The sequence below is a fragment of the Balaenoptera physalus genome (genome assembly GCF_965194825.1).
Source record: "Balaenoptera physalus genome assembly, chromosome: 14".
NCBI classification, from domain to species: domain Eukaryota; kingdom Metazoa; phylum Chordata; class Mammalia; order Artiodactyla; family Balaenopteridae; genus Balaenoptera; species Balaenoptera physalus.
In genome coordinates, this window is record NC_138893.1 from 54,478,300 (window position 1) to 54,496,727 (window position 18,428).

The window sequence follows — 18,428 nt, forward strand, 5'->3', positions numbered from 1 at the left end:
TCACCTGCTTTCTGCATTCTTGTGAATTTCAAGGTTTTGTCCGACCTTATTTTACTCAGAGATCTGAACCCCATCCTGAACCATTTCTCAGATGTCTTCAATCCCACTCCAAATACAGAAGTAAAGAGCTGAAACAAAGGGAAAGGCATGCCTTTAGTTTCTAAAACAATCATTATGTCAATGAAATGATACTTTTCAAGGTCAAGTGATTAAGAAAAGGTGTGAACAAATCTCTGACCTAGTTTCTCCTGAATATGACAAGCAGGTGGGCAATGGTAATTTTTCAGAGGCATTTCTATTTCAGCAGGGTCCCTTCCTGACATATGTTATTACTAAATGAAGCAGAAGTGCGGAGCCAGCTTCTGGCACTGCCGAGGGCTTCCAGATATCCAATAAGGATTGCCTGCACTGTCAATGTGTGACAACAGGTATCTGTACCCAACCCTTTGCCAAGAGTGCCTTACACACACTCATGCATATTCACCCTCACAATTTAAAGAGGGATGCACGTGTAGCTTGCATAAATTCTCCACCATCACACAACTGGTAAGTGTCAGAGCCCAGACTCAACCCAGTCTGTCTGCCCTCTGAGCCTGGCCTTCTGCCCTCGACCACAGTTTAGCCTGAGCATCACTTCTGAACCCAAGGGATTGGTAGGTGGAAGTCTCTGGCCCCTACAACTCCAAGGTAGGGAACATAGGGTGGTAACAAACCCTGCTTCAAAGCAGACAAGGATTCAGTGAGGAGCAGGTTTCTTAAAGAACAGGTTTGTTTTGTCTCACAGTCTTAGTGTACCCAGGAGTGACAGACCCTTGGGAGGTAAGGTCATTTGTGTCTCACCATAGCATGGCAATAAGCCCAAGCACCCATATTTATTTAGGCATCTGCTTCCTAGACCACTGCTATGGGCTGAATTGTGCCCCCTCCTCGCAAATTCATATGTTGAGATCCTAACCTCCAGTGTGATGGTATCTGGAGATGGGGCTTTTGGGAGGTAATTAATTTAGATGAGGTCATGGGGTGGGTCATCATGATGGGATTAGTGCCTTTATAAGAAGAGGCACCAGAGAGTTTGCTCTCTCTCTGTGTCATGTGAGGGCACATTGAGAAGGAGGCCATCTGCAAACCAGGAAGAGAGTCCTAACCAGAGCCCAACCACGCTGGCACCCCAATCTCAGATTTCCAGGCTCTAACTGTGAGAAAATAAATATTTGTTGTTTAAATCACTCAGTCTGCGACATTTTGTGATGGTATCCCAAGCTGACTAACACAACCACTTAGAATAAGTAATAGGATTAACTGAAAAGCCACTTTTGATAAATACATATAAAAATCACGTACTTTGAAGGACTGATATCGTTCATCGTTTAACACAGCTTTCACTTCAGAACTTTCTCCATCTTCAATAATTTCCTGCACGAACAGTTGAAAAATATATTACATTAGTGATGTTAACTGCAGTCTAAGATTTTCAAATCCCCAGATCTAGTAGCTTAATTTTTCATGAAATACACCTGTTGTATACAGGATATTTCCTTAGCTGATCTGGAGAAAACAAGACATTTCCTGCTTGAAAAATCTCAGGTTATTATATTTCCAAGGACCCCTTTACAATCCTCAAGGAGGAAGGTACAGAATGATTAGGGTCCAGATCTACAGAACACCAAACCAAAAGATTCACTGACAAAGGTGTATCTAAATATTTGAGATAGTTTTCTTTTCAATGAATACAAACTAGCTGAAACAAGAGGACTTTTCATCTGAGTTTTCTTTTCAATGAATATAAACTAGCTGAAACAAGAGGACTTTTCATCTGAGCCGGTTAATTTTGGACCCATTGAAAAGCTAATCCGGGTTCAAGTCCTTATGATGTCTAGCTCAGAGCCACCCAACATCCTCTAAATAGAGTTGGGATTATTTCCCTTGAATAATTAACCTTGAGCTTGACTATATTGAAACTTACTCTTGGATGACCAATTTGCCTTGCTGGGGAATCCTTAAACATCATTATATAAATAACTACCCATCCCTGGCTCTCTTCTTAGAATATACAGGTAGAGATGCAGAATCAGCTCCACTGCCCATCACCCCCACCATCATTCTGGAGGGCAATGTCCCCTGAGTGGAAGTGAGGTTCTTCACACAGCCTGTGTTCGAAGTCATAGCCTCCTCTCCCATTGAGCTTTTAGGTCACTAGAGTCTTTCACTGTGATTAATAATATGGGAGAGTTATTTTCCCACTAGCTGACCCCACATAGCTCCAGGAGAGAAAATATTGGAGTGTGAGTTACACATGTATATATGTGTATCTATCTATCTATGTAATATATATGTTATATAATATATATATCTATATAATATATATTAGAGAAAAAGGAAAATAAGTCATGAATACCACATCTATATAGTTAACAGGAAAATCCATTAACTGCATCTCTCTCTCTCCCTCCTTCCCTCCCTACCTATCAGGAGTTGGGACGAATCACCTTTCACCCTTACCTCTATGACATACTTCACTTTGTCCCCCAGGCAGGGAATTCCTTCTGTGTCCTTCATACTGATGATTGTGAAAGGCAGAGATTTAAGTACAGAAGCTGCTCTCATAAATTCCAGACAAGAGACTTCATTTTCTTTAAACTCATAATTTTCAGCCAATACCTCAAAGGCATCCTGAAGAATAAAACCAGATGAGCAAAACACAGTCTGTTTCCTAGCCCCTAGCCCCCGAGCCAGCAGTCACTTGCAAACACCTCTTGCTCCCTGTTAAGTATTAGAACACCTCGTGACTATTTTCTCAAAGATCAGGATTGGGTGTCCTGTACTTTTGCACCCCTCCCTTGGTGGATGAGCGGAATTGAGTTGAAAAGACAGGCCACAGAGTGCTTTGTCAGCAAACTTTGAGTTCTCTGCCATTAGATATTCAGGAGTGATATAGCTATAAAATGATATTGTGCTCACTGCATCTTCCTAGTTGTTACTTGGCATGATCCTTCCCTCTTGGCTGACTTTCCTACCAGCCTGTGACCAGGATTCTGTCTTGATCACTGGGAAGCCCCATCTCTTATCTCATACGTGAAATATAGTCAGCACCTAGCATAGGCTTGTTGAATGAATGGGTATAATCATAAGTGGCACAAACCCACAAGCAGGGTTATTTAAGGTAGGGGGTTATTTAAGGTAGGGCACGTTTGCATTTCTGGCAGAGGAGGAAGCAGCTGCAGCTGTGTGGCATGATGCTCAGTGTGCCCAGTAGCTACAGTTTCCTGGTGCTCCTTGCACACGTGGGGCTAGAAGACTAGAAAGGAGAAGTTTTGTATTTGATATACTAATGCAAGTTTTATCTATCTGACTACTGACTCTAGGCTGGAGGACAAGCAGTTATCGGCTTGTTCGGGTCATTTGAAACATAATTATTGAACTTCAGGGCTGAATTTAGAGATGATCTAGCTAATTCCTTTTTGAGCAGATGAGGAAACTGAGGCTCAGAGAGAGGAATTGACTTGCCCCAGCTAGTTAATATCAGAGAGGCTGAATCCAGGTCTGCTGACTCTCAATCCTCTGGCTTCCCAGCAAAAGCTGTTTATGCACAATTGCTATTTCTATGTAATTTGTTCTTACTGTGTAGTGGACTAATTACAGTACATATTTGTTTTTTCAGAATATTTGCCTTTGATAACTGTTGCGTCTATTAATGACAACTCCCGATAAATAGTAACCTACTGTCTCTAAAGAATGTGCTCTGAATATATTTGTCTATTTCCATGACAAAAGGAGAACCATTCTTGACAGAAACAGGAACCAGAGATCAGGTTAGGGGAGTGGGTAAGAGTGTGAAAAACATTCCTAGATTTTCAGGAATATTCATAACTTAATTTGGAGATTCATGGAAAGAAGCAGAAAGCCCTGCATTTGCTCTAGGTGTTGTTGTAAATCTCCATTACCGTGAATATGTGGTTCCAGTTGTTTAAAGTGGTTCTTCTCTGACACGCGTACTGAGAGATCTTTTTTACAGCAAGTGGTGGAGTCTTCTGGAAGCCTGGGTTGGGAGTAGCTGAATAGTCTGTTCTCACCTAAACAAATGCATAAGCATCCATTTAAAATAACAATTAATAGTGGTAATAATAATAGATGTGTATGAAGAAAAAGGCAGTTTGATGGCAATTGTCTCTGGAAAGAGAATAAAATTATAGGAGGCTCAAATTTTATGTTATATGCATCTCTAATATTTGAATTTGCTATAATTAACATGTATTATTTTTGCAATCTGAAAAAATAACATGAAAAAAACCTACCAATTAAATATCATTTTTCTTTTCTGTGAACTTATGTAGTTATGGTCCGTTGGCGATGGGTGTGGAATTAAGAGCTTAACTTTATTTTTTTCTTTATGAATGATCACAGTAAGAAAAAAAATAAGAACCTTCTACTTTTCTGACTGCTAGACATCAAGACTTCAATATTTTGAAATATTTGTGTATAGACTTGTTTGTAAAAATAGCTACCATTTATTAAGTGCATATATAAATCAGGCTCTGTCTTAAGCACTTTACATGTGTGTTATTCTAATCCTCATAACCATCTTACAAGATAGGCAGGCACTATTGTTCTCACAATGCAGAGGAAGAAACTGAAGCTCAGAAAAGCTAAGTGACTTGCCCAAGGTCGCACAGGGAGTAAGCAGAGAATCTGGGGTTTAACTCAGGTCTGTTGATTCTACAGCCCATGTTCTTAATCATAAGCGAAAGGCAATGAAAATCACATTCGTGACACTTACAACAAGCTGGTGTTTTCCTGTAATCTCCACCGGTTTTCCTGCTCCCATACTTTCTATCAGCCAGGAGACGTCGAGGAGTTCTAGCTGTGAGCTGGCTCTTACGTTCTGTACCTGAAGCCAGTCAAGAACCTCTGAACCAGAGTTGTTTTCTGCCAAAATGTGGGTGACAGAATCACTGCAGAATGCAAGACAAAGTTACCAGCTGAAGGGACTTTTGAAATGAGAAGCTCTCCTCTTTCCCTGAGGTGTTTCAGAGCATTCCATCTGACGGAGAAAGATGCACAGTAGACCTGACCATAGGCATGGAGAACCTAGGCCTCCATGCAAGGGAATTCTACTTAAATTAGTGTAACAACAGCGGTCTACGTTACATATCAGATGCAAGAAAAATTAAGAAAACATTAGTAAGATTGTGGTGTCAATGGAAAACCAAGGTCCAGAGAGGATGGAGGATAAAATCGTTCTTAAATTAGCACCTTGCACTCTGCCTGTGGCTTTGATGTGCCACTTCCTTTTTATTTGTAGAGGGCTTTAACCCAGTGCCTTTCAAACTTATTTGTGACCCACAGTTAGAAACACATTTTATATCATCACCCCAAATAGAGATATATGTAGATGTCGGTATGCTTATAACATCCCACTAAATTGATCTCACAACCCATTAATAGGAGGTGACCAGCCTTTGAGAAATATTGTTTTACATGTTTTTCAAAGCACAACCCTGTGACATATGACCCTGTATCTTTTCCCTAGTAAGTACTGAGCACTTACAATGTTTTTCAGCACTGTCCAAGTATTTTACATACATTATCTCATTTAATACTCACATAGCTCCTCAAGTAAATGTCATACTAGTCACACTTCAAAAATGAGGAAACTGAAGAACAGAGAGGTTAAGGACATCCTGAAGGTCACACAGCTGGTAAATGATATTTATCCTTTTTGACTGTCTTTTCTGGGTCAAGTATGTTATTTCTAGTTTTTAAGAAGTCTTCACAGTCAGCATTATATCATTGGAACTAATAATTTTTAAGGCTCCTTCAGTTCAAATAGTCTATGAATCTGGGAAATAACAAGAGAAAATAGCATACTTAGGTATCTAAGAGAAAAAAAAAAGATTTTCTCTTCTTTTTCCCACTTCTCTTGCTTGACTTCTTCTTTCTCCTTCTCCTTTTCTTGACTGACTGTTGGATTCACTGGGTATTTTTTGGTTCACTGTTATATGCGCAGCCCTAGGTTTCTTGTGGTGGTGATGGGTACCGAAGAAGAAAAGGGAAGTCTCTGGGCATCAGTATCTTATGTTAACAGTATGTTATGATAAGACACAAGACATGGGCAGGATCTGCAAATGGTACACAGAGAGGGAAAAGAATTTGGTGTGGGCTGGGAGAGGTGGATGGCTTTGTGGAAAAGCAGGATTTGTGCCCTGTCTGGGTGGATGGGAGGGATAAGGTACCTGGTAGGCAGAACTTTTGGTCTTACTGGAAGAAAAGGTTCAGAGGAAAGGAAGGAGAATGGCCTGTACTGGAGCGAAGAACTCATGTTGGGAAGTAGTTGTAGATGTGTCTGAGTACCGCATTACAGAGGGTCTTGGAAGCCTGGTTGAAGAAGTTGGATCTTGTTTTGTGGGATTATGGAGCCACTGAAGGCTTTTGTGAGCAGGACATGGATAGCGTTGTCGTGTTATTTTAAAAGACTAATCTGTTACACACAATGATTTGGAAGGGCGAGTCATGGGTTGGGGAAAGGTGGGGAGCTACTTAGGAAGACAAATCACTGGACCAGATATAAGATGACTTTAACCCCACCCTGGTTCCTATAGCTCTAGAAAGGAAGGCAAAGAAGACATATGACAGACAGCTGGCATCGCCTATAAAAGATGGTGTGGAGAATAGACTCAAATATGACTCCAGCATATCTATCACACTCAAGTATTATCACTTTTGGTAAAAATAGGGATTTAGGAAGTTGCATCTCTTTGGGGGAAGGGGTGGGGGAGTGGAATTGAAGTTTATTTCTGGCATGCTGCATTGGAAGGATGGCTGGAGATCAGAGCTGAGACCATCTGGATGGCAGGATGTGCAGCAGGCCCAGGCAGAAATAAGTCAGGGTAAAACAACCTTTTACAGGGGATGAGGGAAGACGGCTAGCTGCTTCCCTATTCCAGATCCATATAATTCCAAAGAATATTTATGGCAAACTTCTTGAAAGATTGTTTATGTCAAGACTTGAACAACGAAAGAATTAACAGGGCTACATAGTAAGTATTATTCCTTCTATATTTCTGCCCTTTGAAGGGAAATTTTGCTATTACATTATTTATTATAATATTTATTCTTATTATTATAAATAGGGTTTTGTCTAAACCTCAGAGGGAGCAGGGTATGCTGAGGAGGAGCTCTGGGGCTCAGCGTCCAAATTTAGATCCTTCACCATCCACTCTTGTACCATCATCCCCCAGTGGGGATATCTGAGCTCACCCTATTGGATGAGGACCACATTCGTCTCTTACTGAATTCATATAAGCATATTTGTGAATACAGGCTATACATCATATGAAGGAAGACTCTGATATAGACTTCCAACCGCTGCTCATTAAGCAACTAGCAAACAAAACAAAACAACAACAACAATAAAGCACATACAAAAACAAAAAATCAAACAAACATTCACATTGTGCTATTCAGAGTTCAGTACTGTTTGTCACTCGTTCCCACAAAGTAAGAGCTTGAAAGTCAGCATTAGGAACTTTGACATCATCACAGTACAGTCATATCTTAGAGATCTTGCAAGTTCGGTTCCAGACCGCCACAATAAAGCATTTGTTCACTTTCTGTTCTGAGCCCTTAGCAGATAGTATTACCAAGAAGGGTCACCCCCTCTGGTATGTTCTGCTACCAATGTCTTACTGCTGTGTTGTGGCAGCCATTTGCTGATACAGTGGTTTTCTCTCTGCCATGGAGACTCCAGTATTGAAAAGACTAATATTTGAATATTACCATGTGCTAGAATCATGGTAGGCACATTTCATACACTACCTCATTTAATTGTCAATAACACTATGAGATAGGTATGATTATCCCCATCTAAAAATAAGAAAAGAGAGCTTTTGAGAGACATTAAAAATTCACCCAGCTAATAATTGGTGGAGCTGAAATTTGATCTGAGGTATGTTTTAATCTAGAATCTGTGTACTGGGGGACTTCCCTGGTGGTCCAATGGTTAAGACTCCATGCTTCCACTGCATGGGGTGCTGGTTCGATCCTTGGTAGGGGAACTAAGATCCTGTGTGGCACGACCAAAAAAATAAAATAAAATAAAACCTGTGTGCTAGACCACACTGAGTTGCCCCTCTGTGACTTTGTGCTTAATTTCATGGCTCTGGCGAGAGCTATTCCTTTTCTCAAAAGGAACACCATCAGGATGAGTATCATCATCATCACCACCACCATCATCATCATCACGAGGAAGATTCTCTCCGAAGTGCAGAAATAAAGATGGACTAACACTTCCTACATGACACTGTTAGACACTCTCTCCCTGCTGCTGCCACATAGGATTCATGTTTTGATGTTTTATGTCCAGTATAATATGGGCTACAATGAGGACTGTCCCAGAAAGTCTGAAAGAACAGTTGCTATGGCTACACACCAGGATGGAGAAGTCACAGAGGGACTGTCAGGCTCCCTGAGCTCTGGGTTTTGCCTAAACTTCGGAGGGAGATAGATGTGCTCAGGAGGAACCCCCGGGGCTCCTCTTCCAAATTCAGGTCCCTCACCAGCCACACTTACCACCCCCTGCTCCTCCACACCATCTCTCACCTAGGGTATCTCTGGACTCAGCCCTGCCTCTAACAGAGACATTCAGAATGCCTGGGGATGTGGGGGAAGGGTGCTGTAAAACAATCAACAAACAATTAAATACTGGTATATACGAAAGAAAAAGACTAGAGAGAAACATTCCAGACAATCAACAAGAATAACAATAACTACGCACATGTGCGCACACACACACACACACACACACACACACACAAACACACACACACACACACACGGATATATTCTTACTCAATCCGCCCAAGAGTCTTATCAGGTGGGCAATAAAATTTCAAATGAGAAAACCAAGCCTGCAGAGGTTACATGAAGCCAAGTTTCAAACCCAGGTGTTCATGGCTCGAGCAATCTCTTAACGTTCTGCTAGACTGTGGTTAGACTCCTGTGTGAGGTTTTGTTTGTTTTAAGCATTTTTCTATATTTTCCCATTTTCTGTCATGAAACATCTTTCATCTTTTCTGCTTAAAGGAATGTCATTTTCAAGGGCAAATCAACCTGGGATTGGGGCTGAGGTAGTCTCTGCCTTGGCCCCAAAGACCTGGGCTTTCTTCTTATGATAAAGGGTGGCAGCGAGCCTCAGGCAGCCATCTTCAATCTCTTCTAAAGACCCCAAGGCAGTGCTGAGATGGCTTTTCCTGAAATATCAGTGGATTCCATTCTTTAAGTGCATCTAATTTCTTAGTCATGACCAATTAATAGTGCCTTGGACTAAGTCTGGGAGACTGTGAACCAATTACAGGAATCTTGAACTAGGATTTGTCCTTCAGCTTCCCACGGGGAAAACCATGCAGGGTCCTCCTCTTCAACTGGTGCTGAACTGAAATGTGCTTGACTTGATCCTTAGCATCCCTAAGGGCAGGGACAGTGTTATAATCTGCCTGGTTATAATCATGCCTGGCACCCAGCTCATGGCCAGATTTATAGTAATGGTCAATAGAGAGCCCACTAGTAGAATGAATTGATTCATCTATAGTTCTAAAGGAAAGTTTCTAAAATTCTAGTGTCTACTAGAGACACACAGGAAGGTGGACTAAAATTCAGATGCCTGAGCCTTATTAGCAGAGATTCAGATTCAGTAAATCTCACCTAGAGCCCAGAAATATGGATTTTCACAAGCTCCCTTGGTGATTCTGACATAATCAGTCAGTTCTAGTTATCTAGTTGGTGCACAACCAACAATCCCAAAATGCAATGGCTTTGAAAAGGAACAGTTTTGTTACGTCTCGCAATTTTGTGGGTCAGGAATTTAGGCAGCTCAGCTGGGCCATCCTTCTGTTCCATATACAGCTGATGGAGGTACTGATGTTCCACACAGCCTGCGTGTCTGGCACCTTGGTGAGGGTGGCTGGGAGGCTGGCCTCAGCAGCATCGATCGACCTGAGCACCTTTAAGTGGCCTCTCTCAGGGGGAACTCAAACTTCTTACCTGAGGCTCTGGGGTCCAAGGAACAGCAGAAGCCTCAGGGCCTTTTATGAGCTATCCCCCAAAGCCACATAGTGTCACTTCTGCTGTACCCTATCGGGTACACCAGCCCCCCCCCCCACCAATGCAAGGAAAGGGAAAATAGTCCCTGGCACTCCATGGGGGCCACCATATTTCAAAACCACCTCACAGCCCAAGAACTCCACCTTGTGAAACGGTGCTATAGAGAAAGATCGCTCTTTACCTGCCCCAGCTTAGATCTGATCCCCATGCTGGACTTGGGGCTTAATTACAGCAATGTTTCCCCACATGGTACTCATTTCTCTGCAGGCACATGAGATAACTTTAGGGAGTACATAACTGAACATTTCAAAAGTTTATATGTATATTAAATCTATATGTTTAAATTATGTATATCAGACCCATGGTTTTTATGATTATTATTCCTTAAGATAGGGCTAAATTACAATGATTCCGTTTAGGGGCAATTAAAAGAAACACATTAGATATATAATAATACATATGGTAAAAGATATTATAAGAATCATGAATGTGGCCCTCAGATGTCCAGAAAGCTCTAAACTGAAAGGTTAACTCACAAATCTCAGTTCCGATTTTTTTTCTCAGATACCAGTATCCCTGATCTTTCTGTCTTTCTTTCCCCAGTTGGTCCTGCCTCTTGATACAATTAGAAAAACTCTCCATGAGGAAAGAGGCAGCCATCCTTCTTTGCCAGGAGCCAGACTGACACCCCAAGCTCATTCCTCTAGTCCTCATGGATGGTCACCTGCTTTTTTCTTTGTCTTTAAAACTCTTTTCTTTCCCTGGAGAGTGCATTCTTTTTTTTTTTTTTTTTTTTTTTAAATTAAAGTATAGCTGATTTACAGTATTGTGTTAGTTTCAGGTGTACAGCAGTGATTCAGTTTTTTTTCCAGATTATATTCTATTATAGGTTATTACAAGATATTGAATATAATTCCCTGTGCTATACAGTAAATCCTTGTTGCTTACCTATTTTATGTATAGCAGTTTGTATCTGTTAATTTCTTAATTCTTTCCATCTGACATAGGACTTAGTTTGTAAACAATAACTTTAAATAGTTATTTATAGTTGATCAGAGACATTCACAGTTTAAAAAAATCCTCTTGCCAATTTCCCTAGCAACTGATGTTTCAGAATCCCTGACACCGAAAAATCAAGGTAGTTTTATTTGGTTTTATCGCACACTCTTACTAGCACCAGTAAAGCCAAGTTTCTATTTCCAGCCCTTGATACACTTAAGACTGAGAGGGTCTTGCCTTGATTTTTTGACCCACAGTAAATGAGACTATGAACATTTTCATTAATTTAAAGTCCACAAATTTTGAAATAGAAAGTAATTTGGACCAGAGCAGGACTGATTTTTACATTGCATGCTCTTGAACTCAGAAAAATAAAGTCTTCATTACTTTGCTGATTACAAAGGTAATACAGGTGCATTGTAGACAAAAAAAATTTAGTGACAAAAATTACTCTTGGTAATCATAAGTTCTTTTGGTTGGTTTCATATTCACCAGATAAATCATTCTTTGAGCAAATATTTCCTGAAGCCTACTCTGTGTAAGAAAAGTGTCAAGGGTATGAAGATAAGGTCTACACAATGGCCCAGATGACGCCCTTGCCCTTGTGGAGTCAAGGAGGGGTAACTGGGTGAGATGAGGAGCAAACCCAAGTGGAAGAGCTGGGGGCCAGCCCTAGGCCATGGATCACACCTGTGTCCACGGAGGAAGTTTCTTCCTCTAGGAAGGCTTCCAGGAGTTTAGGTCTTAGATGCAGAGAGGTGCAGGGAGGAGCCATTCAAGGTTGGGGGAGAAAGAGTGAGAAAAAACCATAAAGAGAAACCAGTGAAGATGTGTTTGGACATTGGACCTAGAAGAGGCCTAGAGATGGACCAGTTCAACATCGTATTTTCTAGAGCAGGTAACAGCTCTTTCATCTGGTGTTCAGTTTATTTTGCAAACAAAGACTTTTAATATTTTTATTTGAGATACCACAAATTTGAAGTGATCAGACATTGTCAAAGATAAACAGAGCTGGACACTACTGAAAGCAGTAAGAATAGATTTTATTCAGTAATAACTATTGCAATAGGGAAGAGGGTCCAGCATGAATGGAACTCAACTTCGAGGGAACAGAAGTCAGGAGACCTTGTAAAGGCTGGAGTGTGGGAAAGGCACAGAGAGGCATTAAGGGGGTTGGTCCTTGTGACTTGGCCACCTGGATTTGCTAATTGCTGCTTATTCAGACGAGAAAACGTCTGGAATCTTTGTGACAGGAGGCAGTGGTGCAAGTTAGAGCAAGGGGCCCACTGAAGTTAGGCCTTTACCTTCCCGCAGAGACTGGGGGTGAGAATTATCTCTTTGGATGTTTGCTCTCAGGTCCTTGAGAAGACAGTTCTGGGTGGTTGGAAGATTTACATCTCAAAGGGGCAGAGAAAGGGTTTATAATGGCAAGGTTTCTAAAGTAACTGCTCTAAGAGGGGGTTCAGGGGTCTATCTGTTTATTGCCAGGTTTTGGTTGGAACAAATAGTAAATTCTTCTGGTAACCTTGAGCTTTCTCAGGCAGGCATTTTAAGGCGGGGCCAGGGGTAAAATCCTAGGGACATGGTCTTAAGCTACTAGAAGCCACGCTAGAGTTTAGTCAAGGAAAGAGTCTTTATCAACATTCAGGTGAAAAACCATGGATTTGACTACCAGGAAATTCTTTGAAGACAATAGTTTTGGGATACTGAGTGAGGCAGAAGCCACATTTCAAAAGTTACATAGTGAATGGATGGAAACCAAAATGACACAAGAAGGCTCGAAGTGTTGGGTAGGAAAATGCTAATTTTTAAAAAAAGGAAGACGAGTACATACTTGGAAAATACATTATGCTATCTTTTCATGCTAGGTGACAACAAAGGTACAGTTCCTGACTCCCCTGTCTGATTTTAAACTCTTTGCTTGCAGGGTTCAAGTCTTCTACTATTTTTTGTCTCCAGAACCTGACAAATATTGTGCAGAGTGGGTACTAACAGAACCCTTTATATATGATGCCATGATGGTATATCTTGCTTTCAGTAAAAACAATGCCTTCCAAAGGTACCCTTGTAGACAAATTATGCAGGTCCAGGAAGGGCAAAAGTATCCTCTGATGGGTTTCTACAGCTTGAACAGTGGAAGTCAGCAACTGTTAATCTGTTGGGCGACGTAACCATGGAGATCCACCCTTCTTACCCAGCTCTTTCTTCTTCAACATCAATGATTTAGGTCAAGACATAGATGGTAGGCTTAGCTAATATGTTCATATAGGAGGGTTGATGCAGATAAAGTTTTAAAATAGCTCAAGGTACTGGAATCAAGGATAAAAGAAGAACGTGACAAACACTAGATTCTGATCCTTCTCTAGCTTGTCCCAGCTAGAGTAGCTCGAATATTATGAAGCTGCTCTAAAATTTAGGATGTTGGCCATGGAATAAAATTCAGGAAACTTTTTAATGAATGTGCACAAATGCCTCAAAGAACTTGACACCTCTCCTGATTTATATTTTAAGAACCAGTTTCCTATGGCACATGGAATAGCATGTCTTTTACAATATAACATAAATATTAATGAAGTCCAATCCAAATATAAAGATACAGTGCACATATGCTAGAAATTTAAATAGTTCCAGATAGTTCTATGCATTCAGGCACACCATTTCTAAGTTGTGTGTTCAGGTCCAGGTAAAGTAGGAATCAGATTTTTCCTCAAATTTAATCCTCCTGGCAGCCAAAGAATGTGTTAGAAACTATGGAGATTACTGTCTATTTTCAGAGCATTTTTTTTTTTTAGCTCCTCTTTCTCTGAATCCTATATATCAAAAGGAGAGATCTAGCTGTTCTTATGGAGAAGTATCCTTTCTTTTAAAAAACAACTTCCTTTATTTTCATTTTAAAAATATATGTTTATTGTAAAAACATTTGGAAAACACAGAGCATAAAAGTAGCCATAATGTCTCCCTACGACCTCCTCCGCCTACTACCTAATCTCTCCCTACTACCCCTTTCCCTACAAAATAGCCGATTTGATGGGTTTCCTTCCTTTCTTTGTTCTATTTATTTATGTCATTTGATCTAGTTCAGAGTGTGGAGAGAGAGCCCTCTCCTTAGGGTTTTACCGTAAAGGTCAATGGATTCAGCTAAGTAACAAGAAAACAACCACACTTTACATTTGTATAACTGTTTTAATTTATCCAAGTACATTGACATCCATCATCACATGTGGTATCACATCAGATGAACTAGACCATTTATCAGGAAACTAAGGTCAGAGAGAAGAGGGGGGTCTTGCCCCACATCACATGGCTGGGAAGGGTCAGAGCCAGAACTTGAGGTCTCTAGATTTCTTATCTAGAGATTTTCCCCTACAATAATTTCCATTGTCTTTTCCAGTTAAAGTCTATATAACTATGTATGGAAATTCCGTTTGAGAGCTAGGACTTCTACTTCTTGTGGTTTATTTTTGTGCCATAGAACACATTTGTATTTAATGTGTCTTCTGAGCAGCCAGCCTGGGAACTTTGCCACCGTCATATCACAGCAGCAGTTGGCTCACCGTGCGCCAGTTTCCTCTGTCGCCTGAGCAGCTGGGCTCGGTCCCTGGCAGCAAAGCTGCCTGTTGGGCTCTTTTGTCAAAAGAAGAAGCTTGCCTCCCAGCGTCTCTCCTAGTACCTGCCTCAGCCACCGTGTGCATATTCGTAGCTGTGCCTGTAACTAAACTAGTCAGCTCTTGCTGGAAGTGTGGACATTTCAACAGAGAGCTTTCTATGTAAGTGATCCCTTGACCATCTGGCTCTCACCTTCCTGTCTGGCCCTTGCCAAATTTCTTTACCACAAAAAGCAGTTCCATATTTGCTACGGCTTCTAATTTCTACTTTTTCAGTTTCCTTTTTTTCAATTTCGGTTTTTAGCCACTTACCTATGTCATCTTTCCCCCTCCTGATTCTAATATTTTATGTAAGTCTGTTAAATAAGGCAGACTCAACAATTGGATGACATCTATGATTTTGTGGAAGGGATGTTTCAATGAGATTTTGAGCTTAACATCCCAAATGAGGTAGGGGTTAAAAAGGAAAAAAGAGGCAGGAGTTGGGGGAAGGAGACCATGTAAAGAGAAATCGGGTGAGGGAGACCATGGGAAACTCAGGAATTTCTGAATGGGGCACTTCAGTAAAAAATAAATAAATAAAATGTTTCTATGAGATTGACTCTTCATATGAATTATGGGTATTGTGAAAATTATCGTATCTGATTATTGACTTTTGACATATGTTTCTCTAGCAATATGAAACTGACACTTCATCAGGAAATGCTTGTCAGTTTTATTTTTTAACATCAAAGACTATCTTCAAAGTAAAAATGTATTTTCACACAGAATTCTTATAGATTTTCCTGAAAAAAAAAATGTGGTCAACCTATTCCTTGGACAATCAAAGCCAGCCAATTGCATTAATTATCATTCTTTATTCATTACAAGCCCTCTGGCAATTCTGTTTGGAACTATTTATGCCAAGGTTCTAATACCATTTGTGTCTGGATTTTGTTTTGTTTGAGACCAGTGAAAAGTTTACGTAACTGTTAGAAAAAGAGCAAGGCCGATGCTGGGATGTGAGCGGGTTTGTGAGTGAACCGGTTGAGGTGCCCCACACGCTTGCTTCAACTGCCTTCTTTTCTGGGCTCTGAGCTCATCACTCTCAGCGTGGTGTCCATCACCCCTGGACAGAGCTGCCCCTGAATCTTTCACCAGCATCCCTCTCTCTACAAATCCCACTCAGATTGCTGTTTAGAAAAGCATGATCAAAGCCACAGTTAGGTGCCTATGGTGAGGCAGCTAGTAACTCATCCTAGCCCATCACAGACACTACCCACCGCAGCACAGTCAGATGTACAGCTCAAGGGCCAAGCAATCAAACCACTCTTTTTGCTTCCAAGCAGCTGACAGTTTTTGATTGAACTCAGTGGTGCTTTAGTTTAATTTGGTCAAGAACAAACCCGAATGGTTTCATCATTGAACTTCCCAACTAGGTTTCTGTTGATCATCCCTAGATACCTCATCTCATAATAGTGAAAGGCAAAAAAAAAAAAAAAAAAAAAATTACCTTATCTTTTGGTGCCAACTGGTTTCAATATAATTGCATCAAATCCCCACTCATCTTATTTCCCTTAACTAATTGCCTCAAATTTGTTCTTTAATTTCACACCTGTTCTCCCAGTGGGAGCATCACCTCTTCTGTAGGTGGAGGAAAACACGGGTTCCTTGGGTTCCGAAGAAGCCCTGCTTATTCACAAACTGAAATCCGTGATGTCTTACCTGAGCTCATTCTCAACCCTGAATCCTTTCCTTCGAGCCAGCTCCATGAGGAAGGTTCTGCGGGTGGTTCCCATTTTCTTCTCCAAAATGAAGAGGACCAAATCTCGAAACTTGATGTCATAAGAAGGGGAGGCCATCGAGGCACCCACCTGCCTGGGTCTCTTCTTCCGAGGGCCCGAGGGGCCCACGTGCAGTGGATCCATGGGAAGAGGCTGCTGCTGCCTCTGGCTGTGCCATCAAGTGGTGTCTCCAGAAGTGAGGGAGAGCCTGCCCCTCCTTCATAAGGAGCCCTGATGTCATCTCACCACCTCACGGGGCTCTGCCCTGTTCATGACTTCCTGTTGAAGATCCATGGGGAATTGCTACCTCTGTTCATTTGTCCAGTACAGAGAGGATAATGGAAATGGTAAATTAACTTTTGCGTTCCTATGCATAATCTCATCAGATCCTCAGAATAACCTTTTGAGGAAGGTAGGGAAGCATCATTTTCCCCATGTTATTAATTAATTAATTAATTAATCTGTTTACTTATTATAAATGTCTTGAGACCCCTCTTGTCTTTATTTATTTATTTATTTATTTATTTTTTAACATCTTTATTGGAGTATAATTGCTTTACAATGGTGTGTTAGTTTCTGCTTTATAACAAAGTGAATCAGATATATGTATACCTATATCCCCATATCTCCTCGCTCTTGCGTCTCCCTCCCACCCTCCCTATCCCACCCCTCTAGGTGGTCACAAAGCACCGAGCTGATCTCCCTGTGCTATGCGGCTGCTTCCCACTAGATATCTATTTTATGTTTGGTAGTGTATATATGTCCATGTCACTCTCTCACTTTGTCCCAGCTTACCCTTCCCCCTCCCCATATCCTCAAATCCATTCTCTAGTAGGTCTGTGTCTTTATTCCTGTCTTGCCCCTAGGTTCTTCATGACCATTTTTTTTCTTTTTTAGATTCCATATATATGTGTTAGCATACAGTATTTGTTTTTCTCTTTCTGACCTACTTCACTCTGTATGACAGACTCTAGGTCCATGCACCTCACTACAAATAACTCAATTTTGTTTCTTTTTATGGCTGAGTAATATTCCATTGTATATATGTGCCACATCTTCTTTATCCATTCATCTGTTGATGGACACTTAGGTTGCTTCCATGTCCTGGCTACTGTTAATAGAGCTGCAATGAACATTGTGGTACATGACTCTTTTTGAATTATGGTTTTCTCAGGGTATATGCCCAGTAGTGGGGTTGCTGGGTCATATGGTAGTTCTATTTTTAGTTTTTTAAGGAGCCTCCATACTGTTCTCCATAGTGGCTGTATCAATTTACATTCCCACCAACAGTGCAAGAGGGTTCCCTTTTCTCCTTGTCTTTATTTTTGATGATTTTTTAACCTCCCAAGTAGCTTGCATTCTCTTCCCCTCATAGAGTAGCACTGCAATACATTGGATTTCTGTAGTTAGCATGGGTGTTATTCATCGTGTATGGTTGTTTTGAGTTTACATAAATGGCCTTGTTATACTTCTCATCCTGCTGATCACCTTTTTCTTTTTCACTCGGAACTATGTTTTCAGATCCTTTCACATTGCTCTGTGTTCTAATCTGTTGCCTCTAATTGCTCCATTGTATTTCATGGTGGGCATTTTAGCTATGCTGGTGTATTTTATAAGTTAGGAAACAAAGGCTCAATGTACTCAAGATCACAGAATAAGGGGCAGAATCAGATCTTGATTTAGATCTTTGGGTTTCAAATGCTAAATATCTCAGCTTTTCAGTAGACTGATGTTGTCTGTTCAGGAGACTAAGTAGTCTGTTATATAAGCCTAAAATTAATCTTTTGGGATGGGATGGGATGATCTTTAGGTGAGAATTACTGCCATAAAGAGACATTTTCATAACTTTATGTGTAAAATAAAATTCGTGTCTTTCATCAATACACTTTACTAATCTCATTTCCAGAACGTCTACTCTGTGGCCATGGCAAGCACCTACAAGCCTTAGCTGATTGAATCCTCACAA

General features: G+C 40.8%; 1 protein-coding gene across 2 annotated transcripts in view; it reads right to left on the bottom strand.

Annotated features, from left to right (window-relative positions):
* The window catches only part of DNTT (DNA nucleotidylexotransferase), a 38,142-nt gene extending 21,329 nt beyond the window's left edge, over positions 1 to 16,813 (bottom strand). For both annotated transcript variants that reach the window (XM_082423797.1, XM_082423796.1), the window contains exons 1-6: positions 16,404 to 16,813; positions 4,775 to 4,949; positions 3,942 to 4,070; positions 2,500 to 2,670; positions 1,342 to 1,413; positions 5 to 128 (exon numbers count right to left, since the gene is read on the bottom strand). In XM_082423797.1, the coding sequence (XP_082279923.1) occupies positions 5 to 128; positions 1,342 to 1,413; positions 2,500 to 2,670; positions 3,942 to 4,070; positions 4,775 to 4,949; positions 16,404 to 16,606 (874 nt within the window). In that variant the 5' untranslated portion in view covers positions 16,607 to 16,813. The remainder of the gene's footprint in view (positions 1 to 4; positions 129 to 1,341; positions 1,414 to 2,499; positions 2,671 to 3,941; positions 4,071 to 4,774; positions 4,950 to 16,403) is intronic.
* Between the last annotated feature and the right edge of the window lie 1,615 nt (positions 16,814 to 18,428).